The sequence below is a fragment of the Plecotus auritus genome, assembly GCF_963455305.1.
Source record: "Plecotus auritus genome assembly, chromosome: 7".
NCBI classification, from domain to species: domain Eukaryota; kingdom Metazoa; phylum Chordata; class Mammalia; order Chiroptera; family Vespertilionidae; genus Plecotus; species Plecotus auritus.
In genome coordinates this window covers 48,797,996-48,817,806 of record NC_137774.1, presented here as the reverse complement: position 1 = coordinate 48,817,806, position 19,811 = coordinate 48,797,996, and the positions used below count along the sequence as shown (strand labels likewise).

Sequence of the window (19,811 nt, the reverse complement as noted above, 5' to 3'; positions counted from 1 at the left end):
TCTACTAAAAACGACACAAGCTCAGAAGTCCTTAATGACTTCAACATCTCCATTCTAAAGCAGGCTCCTCTTCCATTCTCTCATAGCATCTGGTTCTTTTCCTTCAATAATGCATATACTAGTTATAATCACATATAAAATATAATTTTTAAAAAATATACAGGGATGGGCAAATGTAGGTTTACAGTTGTTTGTATGGAAAATAATGCAATAATAAATAATGTAAGAATAAACTGTCCCCCGTACTCAGAACTGTAAACCTACTTTTGCCCACCCCTGTATATTTTGCTGAATGCCTGTGTCTACCTCTATATTTTAATCTTCATGAAGTAGCAATCACACTTCTTTATTTTAACATGAACACAACACCGTGTCCACCATAGTACCTAGTAGAGGTTAGGTATTCAACAAACACTTGTTAAATGCATGAAAGAACATGTGTTGAGTTGCTTAGGTTTCTGACAGCTACCAGTTGCTCAGAAAGCTTTGATGCACTCTCTGACTCTGAGATATCCTTATTCCATTCCCCAAGCTCCCCTTTTTTGTCATCCACTCAAACCTCAATGAGGAACACACCTCTTATACCTGAGGACTTTGGCAGTTCCTCAGTCAGGAGAGAGGCAATAGTAACCACCTGTGTGAAGCTGCAATGTTTTCTGTACCAGTGGTCCTTAATCATGGACAATTTTGCCCCTCAAGAGTCCTCGACAGTGTCTGGAGACAATTTTGGTTATTACAACCGGGGGAGGAGGGGGCTCCTGCCATCTAGTGGGCAGAATCCAGAGATGCTGCTCAGCATCCTATAATGCACAAGACAGCCCCCACTGCAAAGAATTATCCACCCTGAAATGTCAATAGTGCCAAGGTTGAGAAGACACAGCCACTTCCACGGTCTCCTAAGATAGAAGGGTCAAAAACTAGCACTGTGAAGGATTAAACAATTTTTTAATTAAAAAAAAAACAAAAACATTTCACCAAAAGTTGCTCTTTAAAACACTGTTTTCAATTTAAAAATGAAAATGATTAATGGCTATCAGTGAACTAGATAAATATATAATACATCTATACAATGTAATAACAGATATATAACTGCCTGAAAAAGAATAATGTGCTAATTTAGAAGTACGTATCCTCAAGATATACAAAGTGAGCCCTAGCTGGTTTGGCTCAGTGGGTAGAGCATCTGCCTGCAGACTAAAGGGTCCTGGGTTTGATTCTGGTCAAGGGCACATGCCCGGGTTGCAGGCTCGATCCCCAGTAGCAGGTGTGCAAGAGGCGGCAGATCAATGATTCTCTCTCATCATTGATGTTTCAATCTATCTCTCCCTCTCCTTTTCTCTAGGAAATCAATAAAATTATATTTTTAAAAAATAAAGATGAAAAAAAAAAATCAAGCTACAAAGCAGCGTACAATAAGACTGCTTTTTGTATAAATACTTACATGGATTTATACAAATTATTATATATTTTGATATTTGAACAAGTTTTCCTGCAAGGAATTATTACACTTATAGGGTTTAATCTTCAGAGAGAAATATTAAGGGCATGAAGCTTACTCTTTATTTTATAACTTTCTGCACCAAATGAATTCTCTTACCAGAAGCATACATTACTCATTTTTAAATTTTCGTTGTTGTTGTTACTCCTCACCTGAGAATATTTTTCCATTGATTTTTAGAGAGGGATCGAAGGAGGAGAGACAGAGAGAGAGAAACTTTGATGTGAGAGACACATCGATTGGTTGCCTCTTGCACACACCCCAACCAGGGCCTGGAATCGAGCCTGCAACCAAGGCATGTGCCCTTGATCAGAATCGAGCCTGGGACCCTTTAGTCTGAGAGCCAATGCTCTAGCCACTGAGCAAAACTGGCTAGTACCATGACCCATTTTTAATTTTTTTTAATATATCTTTATTGTTGAAAGTATCCATTACTCATTGTTTAAAGGGTAACATGAACTATCTGAATGGAAAAATTATGGACCATTTGGGCTTTCTTTATACTTTTCTGTATCAGAGAGGTGGGAGAGACAGGGGGCTAGAAAGACTAGTAAATGTTCTTTTTCAATAAAAGCACAATAGAGATAGCATGTCCCGCCCGGCCAGCATGGCTCAGTGGTTGAGCGTCAACCTATGAACCAGGAGGTCACGGTTCATTTGATTCCTGGTCAGAGCAACTGCCCAGCTTGCTGGCTCGACCCCCAGTTCAGGGCATGCAGGAGGCAGCCGATCAATGATTCTCTCTCATCATCGATGTTTCTATCCCTCTCTCCCTCTTCCTTCCTCTCTGAAATTAATAAAAATATATTCTTTAAAAAAAAAAAGACAGCATGTCTCCATACTTTTTCTAGGAGAATCTGACTACTGAAGAGTACACCATACCTTATGTAACTTGACAGGTGCTCTAGATTAACTCTAAAAAGATACTTGATAAACTTTGTAAGAATTTTACTCTAGGCTGCTTTCAAGGGAAACCAAATGGACAGAAACCAAATATGTCACAACACTGCTCTACAGGCATAAGCGCTGAATTCAATAAAAACAATGTTCACATGCTTATCACTTGACTGTTGAAGCACACAGTACTTTGAGAACAAGGACAAAAAACCGCAAGGCTGTTCAGGGAGAGTAAATCATATACTCATAATTTTTACTGTTAGTTTTCTGGCTTTTTAAAATTGAAGTATCATTTTCATACAGTGAAATGCACAGCTCATGAGTATATAGGAGGATGAGTTAAGAAATGCACACACCTTATACATCATCACTTAACAAAATGCAGAACCTTTCATCACCCAAGAAAGTTCTCTTGTGCCATTCGTGTCAGTTCCTCCACAAACACAGCTCTGATTTTGATAAAATCAGATAAAAGTTTCACCTACTTTAGAATATCATGTAGATAGAATCAAGCAGTGTGTTCTCTTGTGTCTGGCTTTTGCTCAGCATTTTTGGAGATTCATCAATGTGCTTGTGGGCATCAGTACTTTGTTCTTTTTTATTTGTTGAGGGCTATTTCATTGACTATTTAGCTGGCCATCCTTACCTAAGAGTTCCTCATCCATGGATCCAACCACACATCAAAAACTGAAAAAAGCTATGTTGTTGCTTACATGTGCTAAGTAGTTAGACCTGTGATGGTGGGGTCTGCACTAAACATGCCCAGACTAAACAATACAGTATAGCTACTTACACAGCATTTACATTATATTAGCTACTATCATTAATCAAAAGATGAATTTAAATATATGGGAGATGTGTGTAGGTTATATGCAAATACTACACCACTTTATATAAGGTAAATATATATAAGCATCCACAGATTTTGGTGTCTATGAGGGGTCCTAGATCAATCCACACAGATACCGAGGGATGACTGCACCAAAATTTGTTGATCCATTCTTCCATCATTGAACATCTGGGCTGTTTCTTGTTTGGGGGCTATTACAAATAAAGTGTTTATAAACATTTATATGCAAATCTTTCTGAGGACTGTTTCACCTTCTGTAAGTAAGGAGTAGAATTATTGAGTAATGAGGTGGATGTAAGTTTAACTTTGTAAGAAACTATCAGAGTTTTCTTAAGTGGTTGTACCATTTTCTACTTCCCCAACAATATATAAAAAAGTCCAATTACACCATATACTTGCCAATATACTATGTGGTCTTTTAAATTTTATCCATTCCCGTGGGTATGTAATGGTATGAATAGAAAAAATATACATACACACACACACGTATATATATGGTGTCCCCCAAAAAATGTATACATACTTTTCTAATACCTCAATTGAGTTTCTTTCTTTTCAGATTTAGCCCATTGGAATTAATAAATATTCTAAGTCTGTATACATTTTGGGGGGGCACCCTGTATTTACCTACTCCCCACTTCCTGGCACAGAGCTCCCAAAACCTTTGTAAATTCCTAAGTAATAACAGCACTAGGAGCATCTTTTGTTCTAATGAGTTGACTGTGGACCCCTGGATGGGGGCTGATCACCAGAAAGACCAAGCCATGATTAGAAACTTGGAATTTTCAGCCGCAGGCCTCCAAAGTGCAGAGAGGCTGAACATGGAGCTAATAACTGATCGTGCCTGTGTGCTGAAGCCTCCATAAAACTCCGAAAGGTGTTCAGAGAGCTTTCAGGGTGGGGAACACGTCCACACCAGGAGGTGCTGGTAGCCCACCCAACTCCACGGGACAGAAGCTCCTGCTCTGGACTCTCCCAGATCTCACCCTATGTATCCCTTCATCTAACTGTTCATCTCTATCCTTTATCACTTCTTTTAATAAACTGGTAAACTTGTTTGCTGAGTTCTGTGAGCCACGCTAGCAAATTAATAGAACCTGAGGAGGTAGTTAGAACCTGTAGCCTGTCTGTCAGAAGCACAGGCTTTTGACCAGCACCTAAAGTGGGGATGGGGTCTGGCCGATGTGGCTCAGTGATTGAAAATCTATGTATGAACCAGGAGGTCATGGTTGGATTCCCAGTCAGGGCACATGCACAGGTTGTGGGCTCTATCGCCAGTAGGGGGCGTGCAGGAGGCAGCTCATCAGTGATTCCCATCATTGATGTTTCTATCTCTCTCTCCCTCTCCCTTCCTCTCTAAAATCAATAAAAATATTTTATATATTAAAGTATATATGTGTGTGAGTGTGTGTGTGTGTGTGTGTGTGTATTTAACTTGCTGCCTGTTTAGAAATGGTTGGAAACCTCAACAAAAGCAAGGAAAGCAGACATTCCTTTATAAAGTAGAACTCTGCTGGATTACAGGTTAAAGAACAGGGAAATCTTTTAAATGTCTGCCTAAGTCTCTGATTCAAGAACATAGATGATTTAAAACAGCAGTCACCAACCTTTCGGACCTCACTGACCATCAGTGGTCCACAGACCACCGGTTGGCGACCGCTGATTTAAAATATCAAAAGTAAATTCATTTTTAGCAGACAAGGAATTCAACATTATCATTAATTTCTTTCAATAAACATTCCAGAATTAACACTCAATCCCTCACCTATAAACATCCAGCTTAAGAAGACGATACCAGTGAATTTCCAGGGGTGAGGGGCCACATAGACAGTCAGGTCATCCACACCCTCTGCTGAGAATCACTTCTCCATGAATCTCTCACTCAAGGGAATGTACCAAGCTGGCAGGTACACTAAGGCAGAATGTGGGGCTGAAGGAAATATTAAATACCTCTGAACTTGAGGAAGTACCATATGAAAGCTTTAAAAGATTATCTCACACAGCAGCATTACTCACTGTACTCAAAAGGTAGACACACCCAAATGTCTATCCAGACTAATGATAAACAAAAGATCATATACACATACAATAAAATATTATTCAGGCTTATAAAGAAAATTCTGACATATATTACAACATACATGGAGTATAAAAATATCATGTTAAGTCAAGTAAGTCAGACACAAAATATTGTGTAATTCCACTTATAAGAGATACCTAAAGTAATCATATTCATAGAGACAGAAAGAGAACGAGAACAGGGGCAGCCAGGGGCAGGGGCAGGGAGGAGGAATGAGGAGTTAGTGCTTAATGGCTATAGACTTTCAGTTTGAGAAATGACAGAGATCTAAAGATAGATGGTAGTGAGAGATGCACAACAATGTGAACGTGCTTAATACCACTGAGCAGTACACTTAGAAATGGTTCAGTTTATGTTATGTATGCTTTGCCACAATAAGAAAAAGTTTGGCCTGGCCAGTGTGGCTCAGTGGTTGAGCGTTGGCCCATGAACCAGGAACTCACAGTTCGATTCCAGGTCAAGGCATATGCACAGGTTGTGGCCTTGATCCCCAGTATGGGGCATGCTGAAGGCAGCCGATCGATGATTCTCTCTCATCACTGATGTTTTCTATCTCTTTCTCCTTCTCCCTTCCTCTCTCTGAAATCAATAAAAACATATTTTTTTAAAAAAAAGTTTGCATCAGTAAATCTAAACCAGCTGAGGGGGATGGAGGGGGAGATCCCATAGTATTTAAATTTGGTGTTTTAAACTCTGGGGTAGTAATTTATACCTATAAATATTTCCCTTTTTTAAATAAATATTTCTTTATTGATTTCAGAGATGAAGGGAGAGAGACACAGAAACTTCAATGATGAGAGAGAATCATTGATCAGCCGCCACCTGCCCACAACCCAAGCATGTGCCCCTGGCTGGAATCGAACCTGGGACCCTTCAGTCCACAGGCCGACGCTCTATCCACTGAGCCAAACCATCTAGGGCTATACCTATAAATATTTATTCCATTACTGTCATTTTGTGAAAGTGCTCCACTATAGAAATTGCAAATTACTGAGACTGTGTCAACAATTTTCAGAGATGGAAAATAAAAAACAAAAAACAGCACCTTTTAAGCTCAAGTATACTGGTGGCTTACTCACTTAGGAATTAACCAGAGATGTCCTAGGCACATCGCTGGGGAATGAGAACACACAAGACTACAGAGCCCTCTCCCTCCTTACAAACATTTAGCCTATGAAGCTTAAGCATGAGATTTTATATGAAGTAGTACACACCTGGATCAACACCCCCTCCCTTCCCTTCCTTTCCCCTCCCCTCCCCTCTCCTCCCCTCTCCCCCCCCCTCTCTCTCTCTCTCTCTCTCTCTCTCTCTCACACACACACACACACACACACACCAACTCCCTCTCTTCTAACTCATCGTATAAAATAATGAAAGTCACACCCACCCAACCGTGGCTCAGAGGCTGAATGTTGACCTATGAACCAGGAGGTCACAGTTCGATTCCAGGTCGGGGCACATGCCCAGGTTGGGAGCTCGATCCCCAGTGGGGGGTGTGCAGGAGGCAGCGATCAGTGGTTCTCTCTCGTCATTGATGTTTCTGTCTCTCCCTTTCGCTTCCTCTCTGAAATCAATAAAACGTATATATTTTTTAAAAATAAAATAAGAGTTAAGTGGCTGGGATAGAAGCCAGGACTCCAAAATTAACTACAATGATTAATCCATGATAATAAAATATAAAAGATAAAGCTTCCACAGTTTAACCAGTAATAAGTGCCTAGATAATTTATAATTAGTGTTCTAGTTTTAAGATGAAGTTCTCCTGAGTAGGCGCATTATAGAATGAAGAATGTAATGATTAACTGGGTGACTTTAAAACTTCCTAGATGTTCTGTGGCACAACTAAGCCATTTTCTGCTCAAATGTAATAAAGATAAATGAGCTACTAGAGATCCTCTTGGTCTCAACAAACTTAGAACATATGGTTCCAAAATGTTTAGCTTAAGTCCCAAAATGTATCGGTATGCATCATTATTCATTTCCAATGTTAGCTTTTAAGCTAGTGTTTCTTCTTGTACCACTCTGATATGCTGTGAAGATAAAGGGACCGTTCTTTCCGAGTCACAATTGTATTTGGTGCATTCTAAATGATGCAGTACACTGAGAGCATTCACTCCCTACTCGGCATGACGAAGCACAGACTATAACAGAATACCTGCTACTGTTCATGTCAAGTTTATATACAGAACATGATTTTAGAACAAGCCTGCCACATTTATAAAAATACCCCTGGGCTATTAAAAGAGTTATAGTGCCTAGATAACCTAATCCTGATGGAAATTTAGAAGGTAGCCACACATTTTCCTTTAGTTTTTCCTTTTATTTTTTAGTTTTACAGCTTAATCTTTCACTTAAAGAGCCCCGGAGCATATGTTAACATTTGTTACATCTGGATCAAGCATATAAACTCGTTCACTTAAAAAAGACATGCCGCCCGCCCATTGCGAGTTTAACATGCTTGGTAGTAGGTACAAGAGTCTCTATAAAACTCATGCTTTAGCCGAAACCGGTTTGGCTCAGTGGATAGAGCGTCGGCCTGCGGACTAAAGGGTCCCGGGTTCGATCCCGGTCAAGGGCATGTACCTTGGTTGTGGGCACATCCCCAGTGGGAGGTGTGCAAGAGGCAGCTGATCGATGTTTCTAGCTCTCTATCCCTTTCCCTTCCTCTCTGTAAAAAATCAATAAAAATATGTTTAAAAAAAAAAAAAAACTCATGCTTTACATGTTGGAAGCATTTATAATCATTTTAACCAATGATAATTAAAAACAAAGACTTCCTGTTCAGGTTCTCTCCTCACTCTCTAAGGACTTGCATAAAAAGAATATTTTTTTTAAAGAAAGTAATGAAAAACTGAGAGATTTAAACAAATTTTCTGAACTGAAAGCAGACAAAATGTCTAAACAAAGCAAAACCAATTACTTCCATGAGAAGGGACTCAATGGCTTCAGGATTATCAGCCAGCTGCAGGCAGGACCTTGTTCAGATCCTGCTTCAAACTACTCAAAAATAAAGCTGAAGTAATATACTTATTTGATGACATTCAAGATTTATTTATTTTACCAGCTATAACAATGATATTGTTATTATGTTTTTCAAAAGGAGTCCTTGTCTTTTAGAAATACATCCTGAAATATTAATAGATGAAATTATATGTCTGAAATTTGATTAAAACTAAGGGGCTGAGTGGGTAGGGAAAGGGGAATTGAGGAATAGATAAAAACAATATTGGCCACATTACCTGCGGACACTGCTAACGCTGATTGATAAATACAGACAGATTCGCCTACCACTCTCTAGTTTTGTATGTATGTACTTGCAACTTTCCATAATAAAAGGTTTTAAAAAAAAATAGTAGTAAAGAAAACTACTGCCCATAACACAAGGTGGAAGGGAGCATACGGCAGAGATGAGAGATAAGCAATGGTCCCAAAAGAACCTCAGAGGTGATCCACAGTAGGAAGGTATGAAGGCCTAGAGACATGAGTTCATTAAAAGTCTTTCTAAAAGAAAGGTCTAGTCAGTTCCTACTTTCTTCTCTAATCTTCCCTCAAAATAACAACAATAAAAAAAAATAGCATGTCTCTAAAGAAAATATACATATTATATGAAAAGAACTAGGCCTCCTAGAGTGAATACTGGTCCCACTTATTACTCTGGCATCTAGAATACTCATGGCCTGACAGGCAGCTCTCAAACCATCCACAGAAAACTAAATAAAGTCAAGGTCACCAGTTGACCTTCAATAACCAGAACTTCTAATCAGCCTTCTAATTTCCTCATCCTCAACCAACTATGAACAATCGAGAATTATTAAGACAGTAGTGGCAAAAAACTAACACAAAGGAGAAAGACAAAGATAAAAGAAAAACTGACCCTTTAGGAAATAAATTCCCTAGATCAGTGGTTGGCAAACTCATTAGTCAACAGAGCCAAATATCAACAGTACAACGATTGAAATTTCTTTTGAGAGCCAAATTTTTTAAACTTAAACTTCTTCTAACACCACTTCTTCAAAATAGACTCGCCAGGCCGTGGTATTTTGTGGAAGAGCCACACTCAAGGGGCCAAAGAGCCGCATGTGGCTCGCGAGCCGTAGTTTGCTGACCACTGCCCTAGATGATAGAAAAGACTTTAAAATTCCAGATTTGACACCCACAAACCAAGAATAAGATACTAAGAAAAAGCCACAATCAACTCATAGAAATTAAAATAAAATATTATATATTAAAGTCAGAATATAAAGGAAATCTCCAAGGTTATACAGCAAAAAACACAGAGATGGAAAATATGAAAGAAAAGTCAGAGAACCAGGGAATTCAAGAGATCCAACATCCAAATAACACACATTTCAGGAAGAAAGAATAGGGAAAACATGAAGGAATCTATTTTTTTTAAAAAGTAGCAGAAATTTTCTCAGAAACAGATACATGAATCTTCAAACTGAAACAGTTCTTCCAGTACACAGAGAAAGATGATCCAAACCTAAGCATATCCTCATCCTATCCTATATAATAAAGAGGTAATATGCAAATTAACCCTCACGGCATCATAAGATGGCTGCACCCACAGCGAAGCGGGATTCCCATAACACAAGATGGCTGAATCCACAGCAGAGGTGGGGTTCCCATAACACAAGATGGCTGCATCCACAGCGGAGGCAGGGTTGCCATAACAAGTGATCAGCAGGGACCTGAGACTGTGTGGTGTAGGGCCGGGGCAGGGGACCTGAGGCTGCCCCTGCCCGCGCCTAGCGGGGCTTGACTGGGGAGCTCAGGCCACCCCCCACCCAGTGGGGCTTGATGGGGGACCTCAAAGGGCGCCCCCCACCCTTGTGCCTAGTTGGGGGACCTCAGGTCACGCCCCCCGCCCCAGCACCAGGCCGGGGGACCTCAAGCTGCACATCCCGCTCTGTCACTGGCCCGGGGGACCTCAGGCTGTGCACCCCGCCCGGTGAGGCTTGATGGTTGACCTCAGGCTGCGTCCTTTACCCTGGGCTGGGGAACCTCAGGCCACGCCCCCCACCCCGGCGCTGTATCGGGAGACCTCAGGCCACGCGCCCGGTGCCAGGAGACCTGAGGCTGCGCCCCCTGCCCGGTGTGTGCTGGCAGCGGGACTTGACGGGGGACCTGAGGCTGTGTCCCCTGCCCAGCACTGGGCCAGGGGACCTGAGGCTGCGCCCCCACCTGACGCCAGGCTGGGGGACCTGAGGCTGCACCCCCCGCCCGGCGGGACTTGACAGGGGTGGGGCCGGCCGGGTCTGGGTCTCGAGTGATTTTGAGGCGCACATGGTGGGTGGGGACTCAACTCTGGGCCCCACGGCGCGCCCCAGACTCTGACAGGAGGAAGATTTTCATATACATTTTACTAATTTTCTTTCATCTCTGACACTTCTATTATAGAGAAAGGGCAAATAGCAATATTAAAATATTTTCTTTAATTAATTCCCTTTTAATGTGCACATATTTTGTGCACTGGGCCACTAGTATAATTACAGAATACCAAAAATAAAGAAAAAATGCTAAAAGTTTCCAATGAGAACTAGAAATAGGTAATATATAAATAACATCTCTGCTACAATTATATAGATCTATATACATGGTATGTATCCAAAACTTACCTTGTACTTACACTCACCAGAAAGCCATTCTCCCTTCTATCCATCTATTCTCTACTTGTCTTTCAAACTCCCATTCAAATCATGTTTCCTTTGTGAAACTTTTCACCAAGTTGTTTATCTACTGTGATCTTAACCTTGCTGCCCCATTCATTCATTTGAAATTCAATCTGTATTACTACTTACTTCTGAATTGCTGTAGCCAACTATCATTTCTTGGAATTTTTTTAAACTATTGGTTCACAGAAAATAAGACAGTCTTAATTTCTTTTTAAAATCTTTTACAGAATCCTGCAAGCCAGGAGACCTGAAACTTCTTGGGACATAATCTTAACAATCTTAACTTCATTATTTGCTTATAGTTCATCTTATCTTTTCCTAAATTCATGAAAAAGTATTATCTATATATATAAAAGCCCAGTGACCGGAACAGCGGAATGACCAGAACGACCGGAACAACCAGTGGCTATGACACACACTGCAGCAGCCAACAAACCTGATCCAGGACCTGATCGCCTCACTCCACCCCAATCAGGGGCGGAGCCAGCCGGCCAACCACCTGTGGCCCCTTCCCCTGGCCGGCCCGGCCCAATGGGCCCCCATCGGGGCGGGGCAGCTGGACCCCACTTCTGCACGAATTTGTGCACTGGGCGTCTAACCTATATAATAAAAGCCCAAGCGACCATTACGGCAGAATGACCGGTCGCCATGATGTGCACTGACCACCAGGAAGCAGACACTCAATGCAGGAGCTGCCCCCTGGTGGTCAGTGTGCTCCCACAGGGGGAGTGCCGCTAAGCCAGAAGCCAGGCTCACGGCTGGCGAGCGCATCAACAGTGGCAGGAGCCTCTCCTGCCTCTGCGGCAGTGCTAAGGAGCAGCGAGCCGAGTGGTAAGGAGAAGCAAGCAGGCAGCAGGCATGCAGTAAGAAGCAAAGGGTCCCGTACTGCGAGTGGGCGCAGGCTGGGCTGAGGGACAACCCTTCCACCCCAGTGCACGAATTTTGTGCACCAGGCCTTTAGGGTTTATATATGTAGATAAAGTTGAAGGAACTTTTAGGAGGAAACATATATAAATAGCACAGATGTAATCGTTTTCAAAACCCCCACAAACTTTAAGTTATATTTCCTAATTGCAACTACTTACCCTAAACAGGGACCAACAGCAGTTTCAGTGCTGACAGCACACAATTCAGAGGAAGAACACAGAAGGATTCCTTTATGGAAAGGGTGGGAGGATAGAGGAGATATGCTGCCCTGAGTAGTGAAACAATTGTCTTGGACCAATATCTAAGAGGCAGTTGCTATTCCGACCCAGATAATAAGCCAGTGCAGGAAGAAAATTCAAACAAAGTCTGGGTCTAAAATTTTAGACACCAAAATCAAATTCTAGAGATTCTACACAAACAGTAAAAATGCCTATTACTTTGCCCTCTCAAACTTTTAGTATCTACTGGGAAGAAATAAAGGATAAGAAATCTAGCTGGTTATAGGATTACTAGTGGCTCAGTGCATGAAATTCGTGCACGGGGGGGAGGGGGGGGAGGGTGTCCCCTCACCCTGGCCTGCACCCTCTCCAATCTGGGACCCCTCGGGGAGCATCCCTCTCACAATCTGGGACCACTGGCTCCTAACCGCTCACTTGCCTGCCTGCCTGATCATCCCTAACCACTCTGCCTGCCGGCCTGCTCGCCCCCAACTGCCCCACCCCCCCGCCGGCCTTCACACCCCCAACAGCCCCCCCTTGCCGGCCTGCTTGCGCCCAACTGCCCCCCCTGCCAGCCTACTCACCCCTAACTGCCCTCCTGCCCGCTGGCCTGATCACCCCCAAATGCCCTCCCCTCCTGGCCTGATTGCCCCTAACCTCCTCTGCCTCAGCCCCGCCACCATGGCTTTGTCCGGAAGGACGTCCGGAAGGTCTCCCAGAAGGTCTCCCGGAAGGTCTCCCGGAAGGTCTCCCAGAAGGTCTCCTGGTCTAATTAGCATATTACCCTTTTATTAGTATAGATAGATGATGAAGTAGATTTAACAACAACAGAAAACACCTGATTGACTCAAATTTTGTAAGAAAGCATTTTTTCACCCTCTTTATTTTAATTTAAAAAAAAAAGAAAGATTTTTTTCCATGAATTCCCTATACATGAAGAAACTCTTGAGGGAAGAGAGTTCCAATATATGTGAATGTTTTTCCAGTTCTAATACAAATCAGGTTGTCTTTGTCTTTGTCCAAGGTGGCTTAAAAAAAAAGGACGAAGAGCCCTGACTGGTTTGGCTCAGTGGATAGAGCGTTGGCCTGCGGACTGAAAGGTCCCAGGTTCGATTCTGGTCAAGGGCATGAACCTTGGTTGTGGGCACCTACCCAGTGGGAGGTGTACAGGAGGCAACTGATTGATGTTTCTCTCTCATCAATGTTTCTAACTCTCTGTCCTTCTCCCTTCCTCTCTGTAAAAAAATCAATAAATATATTTTTTTTTAAAAAGGACGAAGAAATATCTCTTAAGTTTGGCGATTATTGCATAGCCTTTCTTTCTTAGACTTCAAATATATGGTTCATCTAGCAACCAAGGTTAATAGACTATGTTCAAGAACCAGCTTTCACTAAAATTTCTAGAAAAGGAGGAAGGAGATTCTTTTAAGAGTATTTCCTTGCGCTGAGTTCTGACTAATCAAGCAGTACTAAGAGTTTCCTTCCTCAATGCTATAGCCCCTACTTGTCAGGCTGAGCTCTGACAAGAATATCCATTATGAACATCAGTCTAATTAAATTGACAGACACTATTCCCAGTCAAATAAACTGTTACTCCAGTTTTCATTTAAAATAATTTTCATTCCCTTTAAAGTTATAGGTGAAAGCATAAGAGCAGATACACAGGCAAACATTATTCCCTTCTAGACTGCTGTTTTAAAAATAAAATATTTTCAGCATTCCTATTGCAATATACTCTTCCTTCTACCAATTTGTTAGTGCTTGTAAATACAATGCATACCTAACATCAAAAGACAAGAAAATAGCAATAAATGTGCATCTTTAGGAAGAATAAATATACTTGTAGTCTAATAAGGTATGAATACAAATTATTGAGAATTTACTAAAAACTATAAAATAATTTATTCTGACAGGTGTTTTTTTTAACCATATTTTTCACCCTTGCTTTATAGTTCTCAATACCAGAACTGGGTGAAAATTATTTTTATGGACATAAATATAATGTAAAGCCACTACTTTTGTGCATGACGAATTTTCTGGGGTAAAGACATTATTAATACATCACTTCGACTCAATCAAAGGTTTCTGTAAAGTATTATTCTGAATGTATTGTTTTAAATGAACAGATGTTTCTAATAATTTCAGTGACATGTTATAACATCCTATTTTTCAATAAAAAATATTCAAGGAACAAATTTTAAAAATAATCACTGACACCTGTACACACTGTTTCGATTTACTGTGACACAGAAATCTCACAAAAAGTCAGTTTATTAGGAATAGGAATCTATTTTGTCACCTTCTCAGTGGAGATGATTAATGCAGATATATAGGGGAAAATTACGTTTCCTAAGTATCACTTACAATTTAAATGGAAATCCAGAAAAAAAGGTATAAACAATATTCTCAGTTCAGTGAGAGAGAAACGAAAATGATATAAATATATCCAAATCTTTAGTTATTTTTCCTTTCAAGTAAACTTTAAAAAGGAAAATTGTGTTTACCTACTCAAACTACAGCACCAATAGCTTTCTATTGAAGTTCAAATAGTAATATTTCTAATGGCCCATAGAAATAATGGAAATACCAATCCCTCAACTAGAAATAACCCATAAAATGCAGTAACTTTTAAAACCTTTGCTTGAGTCTTTTATTTATTACAGAAATACTCACATGTGTGGGTTTTGAACTCCTGTAGGATTGGGATTCAGAGTAAACCTTGCTGTAGATTTGAAAGGTGGATTTGCAAAATTCAACTTCAGGGCTTTGCGTTTACCTAAGAAATAACAAATAAAAAGTAAAAGTTTCAAGTACTATAAAACAGGTACTATTCTGAGGGCACAAGAAATTCATATCAAAAGGCAGACAAATTTGCTTTAACATACAGTTAACATAATGTTCTAAAATGCAACTAAGATTTCTGGAATTAAGGAAAAGTAAATAAAAATGATTTAAAAGTTGTTACTATCCATAAATCACTCAATATGCCCCAGTAAAACTAAAAACAATGCTCAGTGCATCCTTTATATTGTTCAAAGATGCTAACACTTTTGCAAATGAAAATACCAACATGAAAATCATTTACCTCAGTAGTGACACTGAAAAATGCTAATCCTTTCCAGTGTTATACTTTAATGCCTTAGTTTAATAAAAATCATTTTCTCTCAAATATGCTGTAAACAACTGAGAGTAGAATCTGAAGCATTCGCAACCACAATGGGCTAAAAAATATCATGGTAGGGTCAACTTCAAATTAATAATAAAGGTATGCCAAATAATAATTTATTTGGAGCAATTTCTTTGGGATGAAGGAAGGTATCAATGTTTTATAACATGTCCATTATAAAAAGCCAGAAATATCAGAAAAGATAAAACAAAAAAACATATAAAATATATACATATATAAAATACAGGTTTTAAATATTTATATACACTTAAAAGTCCAATTACCCCAAACTAATCATTGTCTATTACCGACTATTTTCTATACATAGACATTATATTTTTTCTCTACAATTAAAATCAGACCGTAATACCATTTTGTAGCATGCTTCCCCCACTGACCATGTTTCTTTCTATTTCAACTAACCTTATAAACCATTTCTTTAGGATTCTAGTATATGGAAACTGTAAATTGGGATTTTAAGCATTTGTAAGCCCATCTTGGTTTCATTACATTTTAAGGATACTTGTTCCAGCAGTCACTCTTCACAGTTTATTATACATATATCTCCCTACTCAAACATCTCTGCAATCCAAATACTTTCCCACCTCCATGGATGAATTAGAGAGCTCAACCTGTTCAGCCCGGTACTTCGATGGGATTTGGAAGTCTGAGTGTGCACACTAGCTGGACAAGACTGCAGAATGCACAGAGCTCCTGGCAGGGTTCCGGGTCAGCTCTCAGGGCTGGGCCTTCTACAGGACTTGAATTCCGAAGACCAGACACATCATTTTCAGAGATAAGCACAGTACGACATAAATTTCCACATAATTTGCCTTTCAGTTACCAAATATCTACTTTACAATTATTTTTGTTTGACTAGCAGGGTAAGGACATTCAAACTATACCTGCTAAAGGTACTCTATGAAAAATGGCAGACCTGGCTGCATTAAAAAGCAAATTCCGTATATTACCAAAAAAAAAAACTTAAAAAAATTAAAATGAAGCCCTAGCTGGTTTGGCTCAGTGGATAAAGTGGACTGAAGGGTCCTGGGTTTGATTCCGGTCAAGGGTACATGCCCGGGTTGTGGGCTCAGGCCCCAGTGGGGGTGTGCAGGAGGCAGCCGATCAATGATTCTCTCTGATCATTGATATTTCTATCTCTCTCTCCCACTCCCTTCCTCTCTGAAATCAATAAAAATATATTTTTTAGAAAATTAAAATGAATACTTGGGAAAATCCTTGCAATACAAAATCAGAAACTCTAAATATACAAAACATCACACAAATCAATAAAAAATTTAAAAATTGGCAAGGGTGTAAACAGTAAAGAAAAATTATGAAAGAATTATTAAAGGCACTCACTAACACCAAAAACAATTAAAAATTTTATTCATGTGAAATTGGCAAAGTTTAAAGGTTTTATTTTACCCATATGCATATATATTTTTAATGATAACATATGATCAAAGTGACTAGGTAAAATAATCACTAGTATAATACATTGCTGGTGGAAAAGTAAATTGATTTAACTTTTCTGGTGAGAGGTTCAGCAATATAAAAGAAAGATTTTTAAATAAATGTGCTCTTTTACTTCTTGGAAACCTGTCTTTAGGAAATATTTAAAGGCAGATTATTCTCAGGCCCTGAAACCTGGTGGAATTTGCCCTGCTGGATTTTGAAATTGCTTGGGACTGCTGACTCCTCTCTTCCTTCAATTGTCTCCTGTTCTCCCTTTAATTTTATCCAATGCCTGACCCACCACTGTATCTTGGAAACAGATAACTGGCCTTCTTGTTTATATAAAAAACTAGAGGCCCGGTGCATGAATTCGTGCACCAGTGGGGTCCCTTGGCCTGGCCTGCGGATCGGGCAAAAACTGGCTCTCCAACATCCCCGAGGGGGTCCCAGATTGTGAGAGGATGCAGGCCAGGCCGAAGGGCCCCACTGGTGCAGGATCAGGGCCCGAGAGGGATGCAAGAGGTTGGCCAGCCAGGGAGGGACTGTGGGAGAGCTCCAGGGCATGTCCAGCCCATCTCGCACAGTCCCGATCAGCTGGACACCAGCAGCAAGCTAACCTACCAGTTGGAGCATCTGCCCCCTGATGGTCAGTGCATGTCATAGCGAGCAGTTGAGTGGCCTTAGTATATCATTAGCATATTATGCTTTGATTGGTTGAATGGATGACCAGACAATCGGACACTTAGCATATTAGGCTTTTATTATATAGGATGGGTTGCATTCAGTCTCACCCATACCTGACTTAGAGGATTTTGGTGGTCAGATTTCAGACTGTGGAGCTGATAACATCCAGATAAGATCTGGATTGGACCTGTAGGGTGAATGTACTTTGCACTTGGGGCAGATGTGAATATCTGGGAGCCAGAAGGCAGACTGTAGCAAACTAAATGGTGGACCCCAAAGATTACAGGTCCTAATCTTTGGAACCTATGAATGTTACTTTATACAGTAAAGTTTCTGAAGATAAAATTATATAAGGGCTTTTGCAATCATAAATTGAATAAGCTCAAAGCCCACAAACACCCCAAATCAAAGGTGAACACCACCTATCATGTGAAGTACATCTGAAACCACCTGGTACATGGTCCATTACCTCTATATGGTGAAAACTGATAAAAGACTAAGATCAAATGTAGGACAATGACACAACAAAGAATCCTTGTGAAAATTACCCAAAGAAAAACACCAAAATTGGTCCCTCCTTCAAAAGCCCAATTTTAGAGGACAGGAGCTGACCTCTGCAGGCAAACAAAATATATTATTACAATTAAAACTTACTCAAACTGTTTAATTGAAAATAAATACCCTATATAATAAAGATGTAATATGCAAATGGTCGTCACGCCATGAAGCATAACAATCGACCGCATAACGACCAGATCACACATCAGCAGGAGGGTGGGGCAGCGAGCTACAAGCAGGCAGCGGAGAGCTAAAAGAGGGGGCAGGGCAGCAAGCTATGAGGGGGGGCGGGGGGAGCTACAGGAGGGCAGGGCAGCGGGCTGAGAGCTACAGGAGGGTGGCAGCAAGGTACTGGCGAGCTACTGGCACATGGATTCATGCACAGGGCTACTAGTTTATATATAATACACAACACAAAGATTCTTTTTCAGCATTGCAATCACATTTAAACAAAAAAAATTGGTGTCTTCAAAGGCCATTTATTGCAAAAATGAATAAGCACATGTGTAATGGAATATGACTTAATTTGCATACATTAGATGTAAACACACTCTGTACTTCAGAAACATCTGCAATTATCTTGAAAACTACCCAGTATATATTCTGATCTTTTACTAGCAAAATACATTAAATAATTCTATAAACTTCAAAGCCCCTTTAAGCAGAGGTGACTGAGAGCCTAAAGCTGGTGCCAAGGGGTTTAGGATAAGATCAAGTTACATAGCCTGTTCTCCATAGTGCCCCAACTCTCCAAATGATCAGTTTAAGATGAACTCACAAGGCAGTGTTAAGGAGGAAAAGGAATAGCCCAGAAAGTCAATCAAAGGTGAACTTCAGGGAAGAATAGTAAGAGACAACTTTACAATACTTTGGAGAGGAATTTCCAGGCTATCTGTAGATCTGTAGGCATGAGCCTTTTATGTTTGTTTGTTTAAAACATCTTTCCTCCTATTAACTTTCTCTAAGAACCTCTTAAGTACTGGTCTTTCTCATCTCTTTCTCATCGGCCACAAAATCTAAACCCTAAAGGCAACCTGTCACCATGTGTTCAGATATTTTTAATGACAAAACTATAAATAGGACATTAGACTAAAATGAAGTTTTTCCAAAAGCCTGCAACAACTTCCATAGGAAGAAAAGGGTACAGGGAAAGAAGTGATACTGTACCTGGCCTGTGGAGATTGTTGGAAGCTAACAGGAATTAAAATACTTGTACAACAGGGTTTAAAGTAATTGATCAAGAAAGATTATAAACTTGTGATTATAATTACCCTTTCGGTGAGACTGTCACCAAATAATCAATTCCTAAACCATCAGCAGAGATAAATAGATCCTCCCTTTTATCTACAACAGGCTAGAAACCAGGTATGATCAAACATCTTAAATTATTTATGTGGCAGGAGAAAATATCTTCTCTCCTATGAGAAAAGATTATCTTTATATATTTAAAGCCTAAGTTCTGTGCCTTATGTAGAAAATGCTCTCAAATGTTTATTGATCTGAAAATAAATTTGACATGGACAGCCCAGACAACTCAGTGTGGGTTAAATTAGCTAGAGTAAGTTTCTATTGTTTGCAACCAAGAACCCCAACTGTTAAGAAAAACAGTATCTGTCCTCAACCCAAAATGTTTCCCAAGCACTGCTATATCCTTTAGGGCAGCACTGCCTAACTTTCTCACGTTCTGGCTTATAGAGAAAAGGAGGACGTTTGTTCAACAATGGAAAAATTAGAATCATAGCTAGTCCAGAGGCTAACTATGGATCAGCAGCCTCGGGCCCCACTCAGCCATTCCAAGAA

General features: G+C 40.2%; 1 protein-coding gene across 7 annotated transcripts in view; it reads right to left on the bottom strand.

Annotated features, from left to right (window-relative positions):
* Positions 1 to 19,811, bottom strand: part of MAP2K4 (mitogen-activated protein kinase kinase 4) — a 108,642-nt gene that overhangs the window by 58,292 nt on the left and 30,539 nt on the right. For 6 of the 7 annotated variants that reach the window (XM_080678091.1, XM_080678090.1, XM_080678092.1 and 3 more), the window contains one exon: positions 14,819 to 14,921. The exons of the other annotated variant lie outside the window; for it this stretch is intronic. In XM_080678091.1, coding sequence (XP_080534217.1) covers positions 14,819 to 14,921 — 103 coding nt within the window. The remainder of the gene's footprint in view (positions 1 to 14,818; positions 14,922 to 19,811) is intronic. 7 annotated transcript variants of the gene reach the window in all.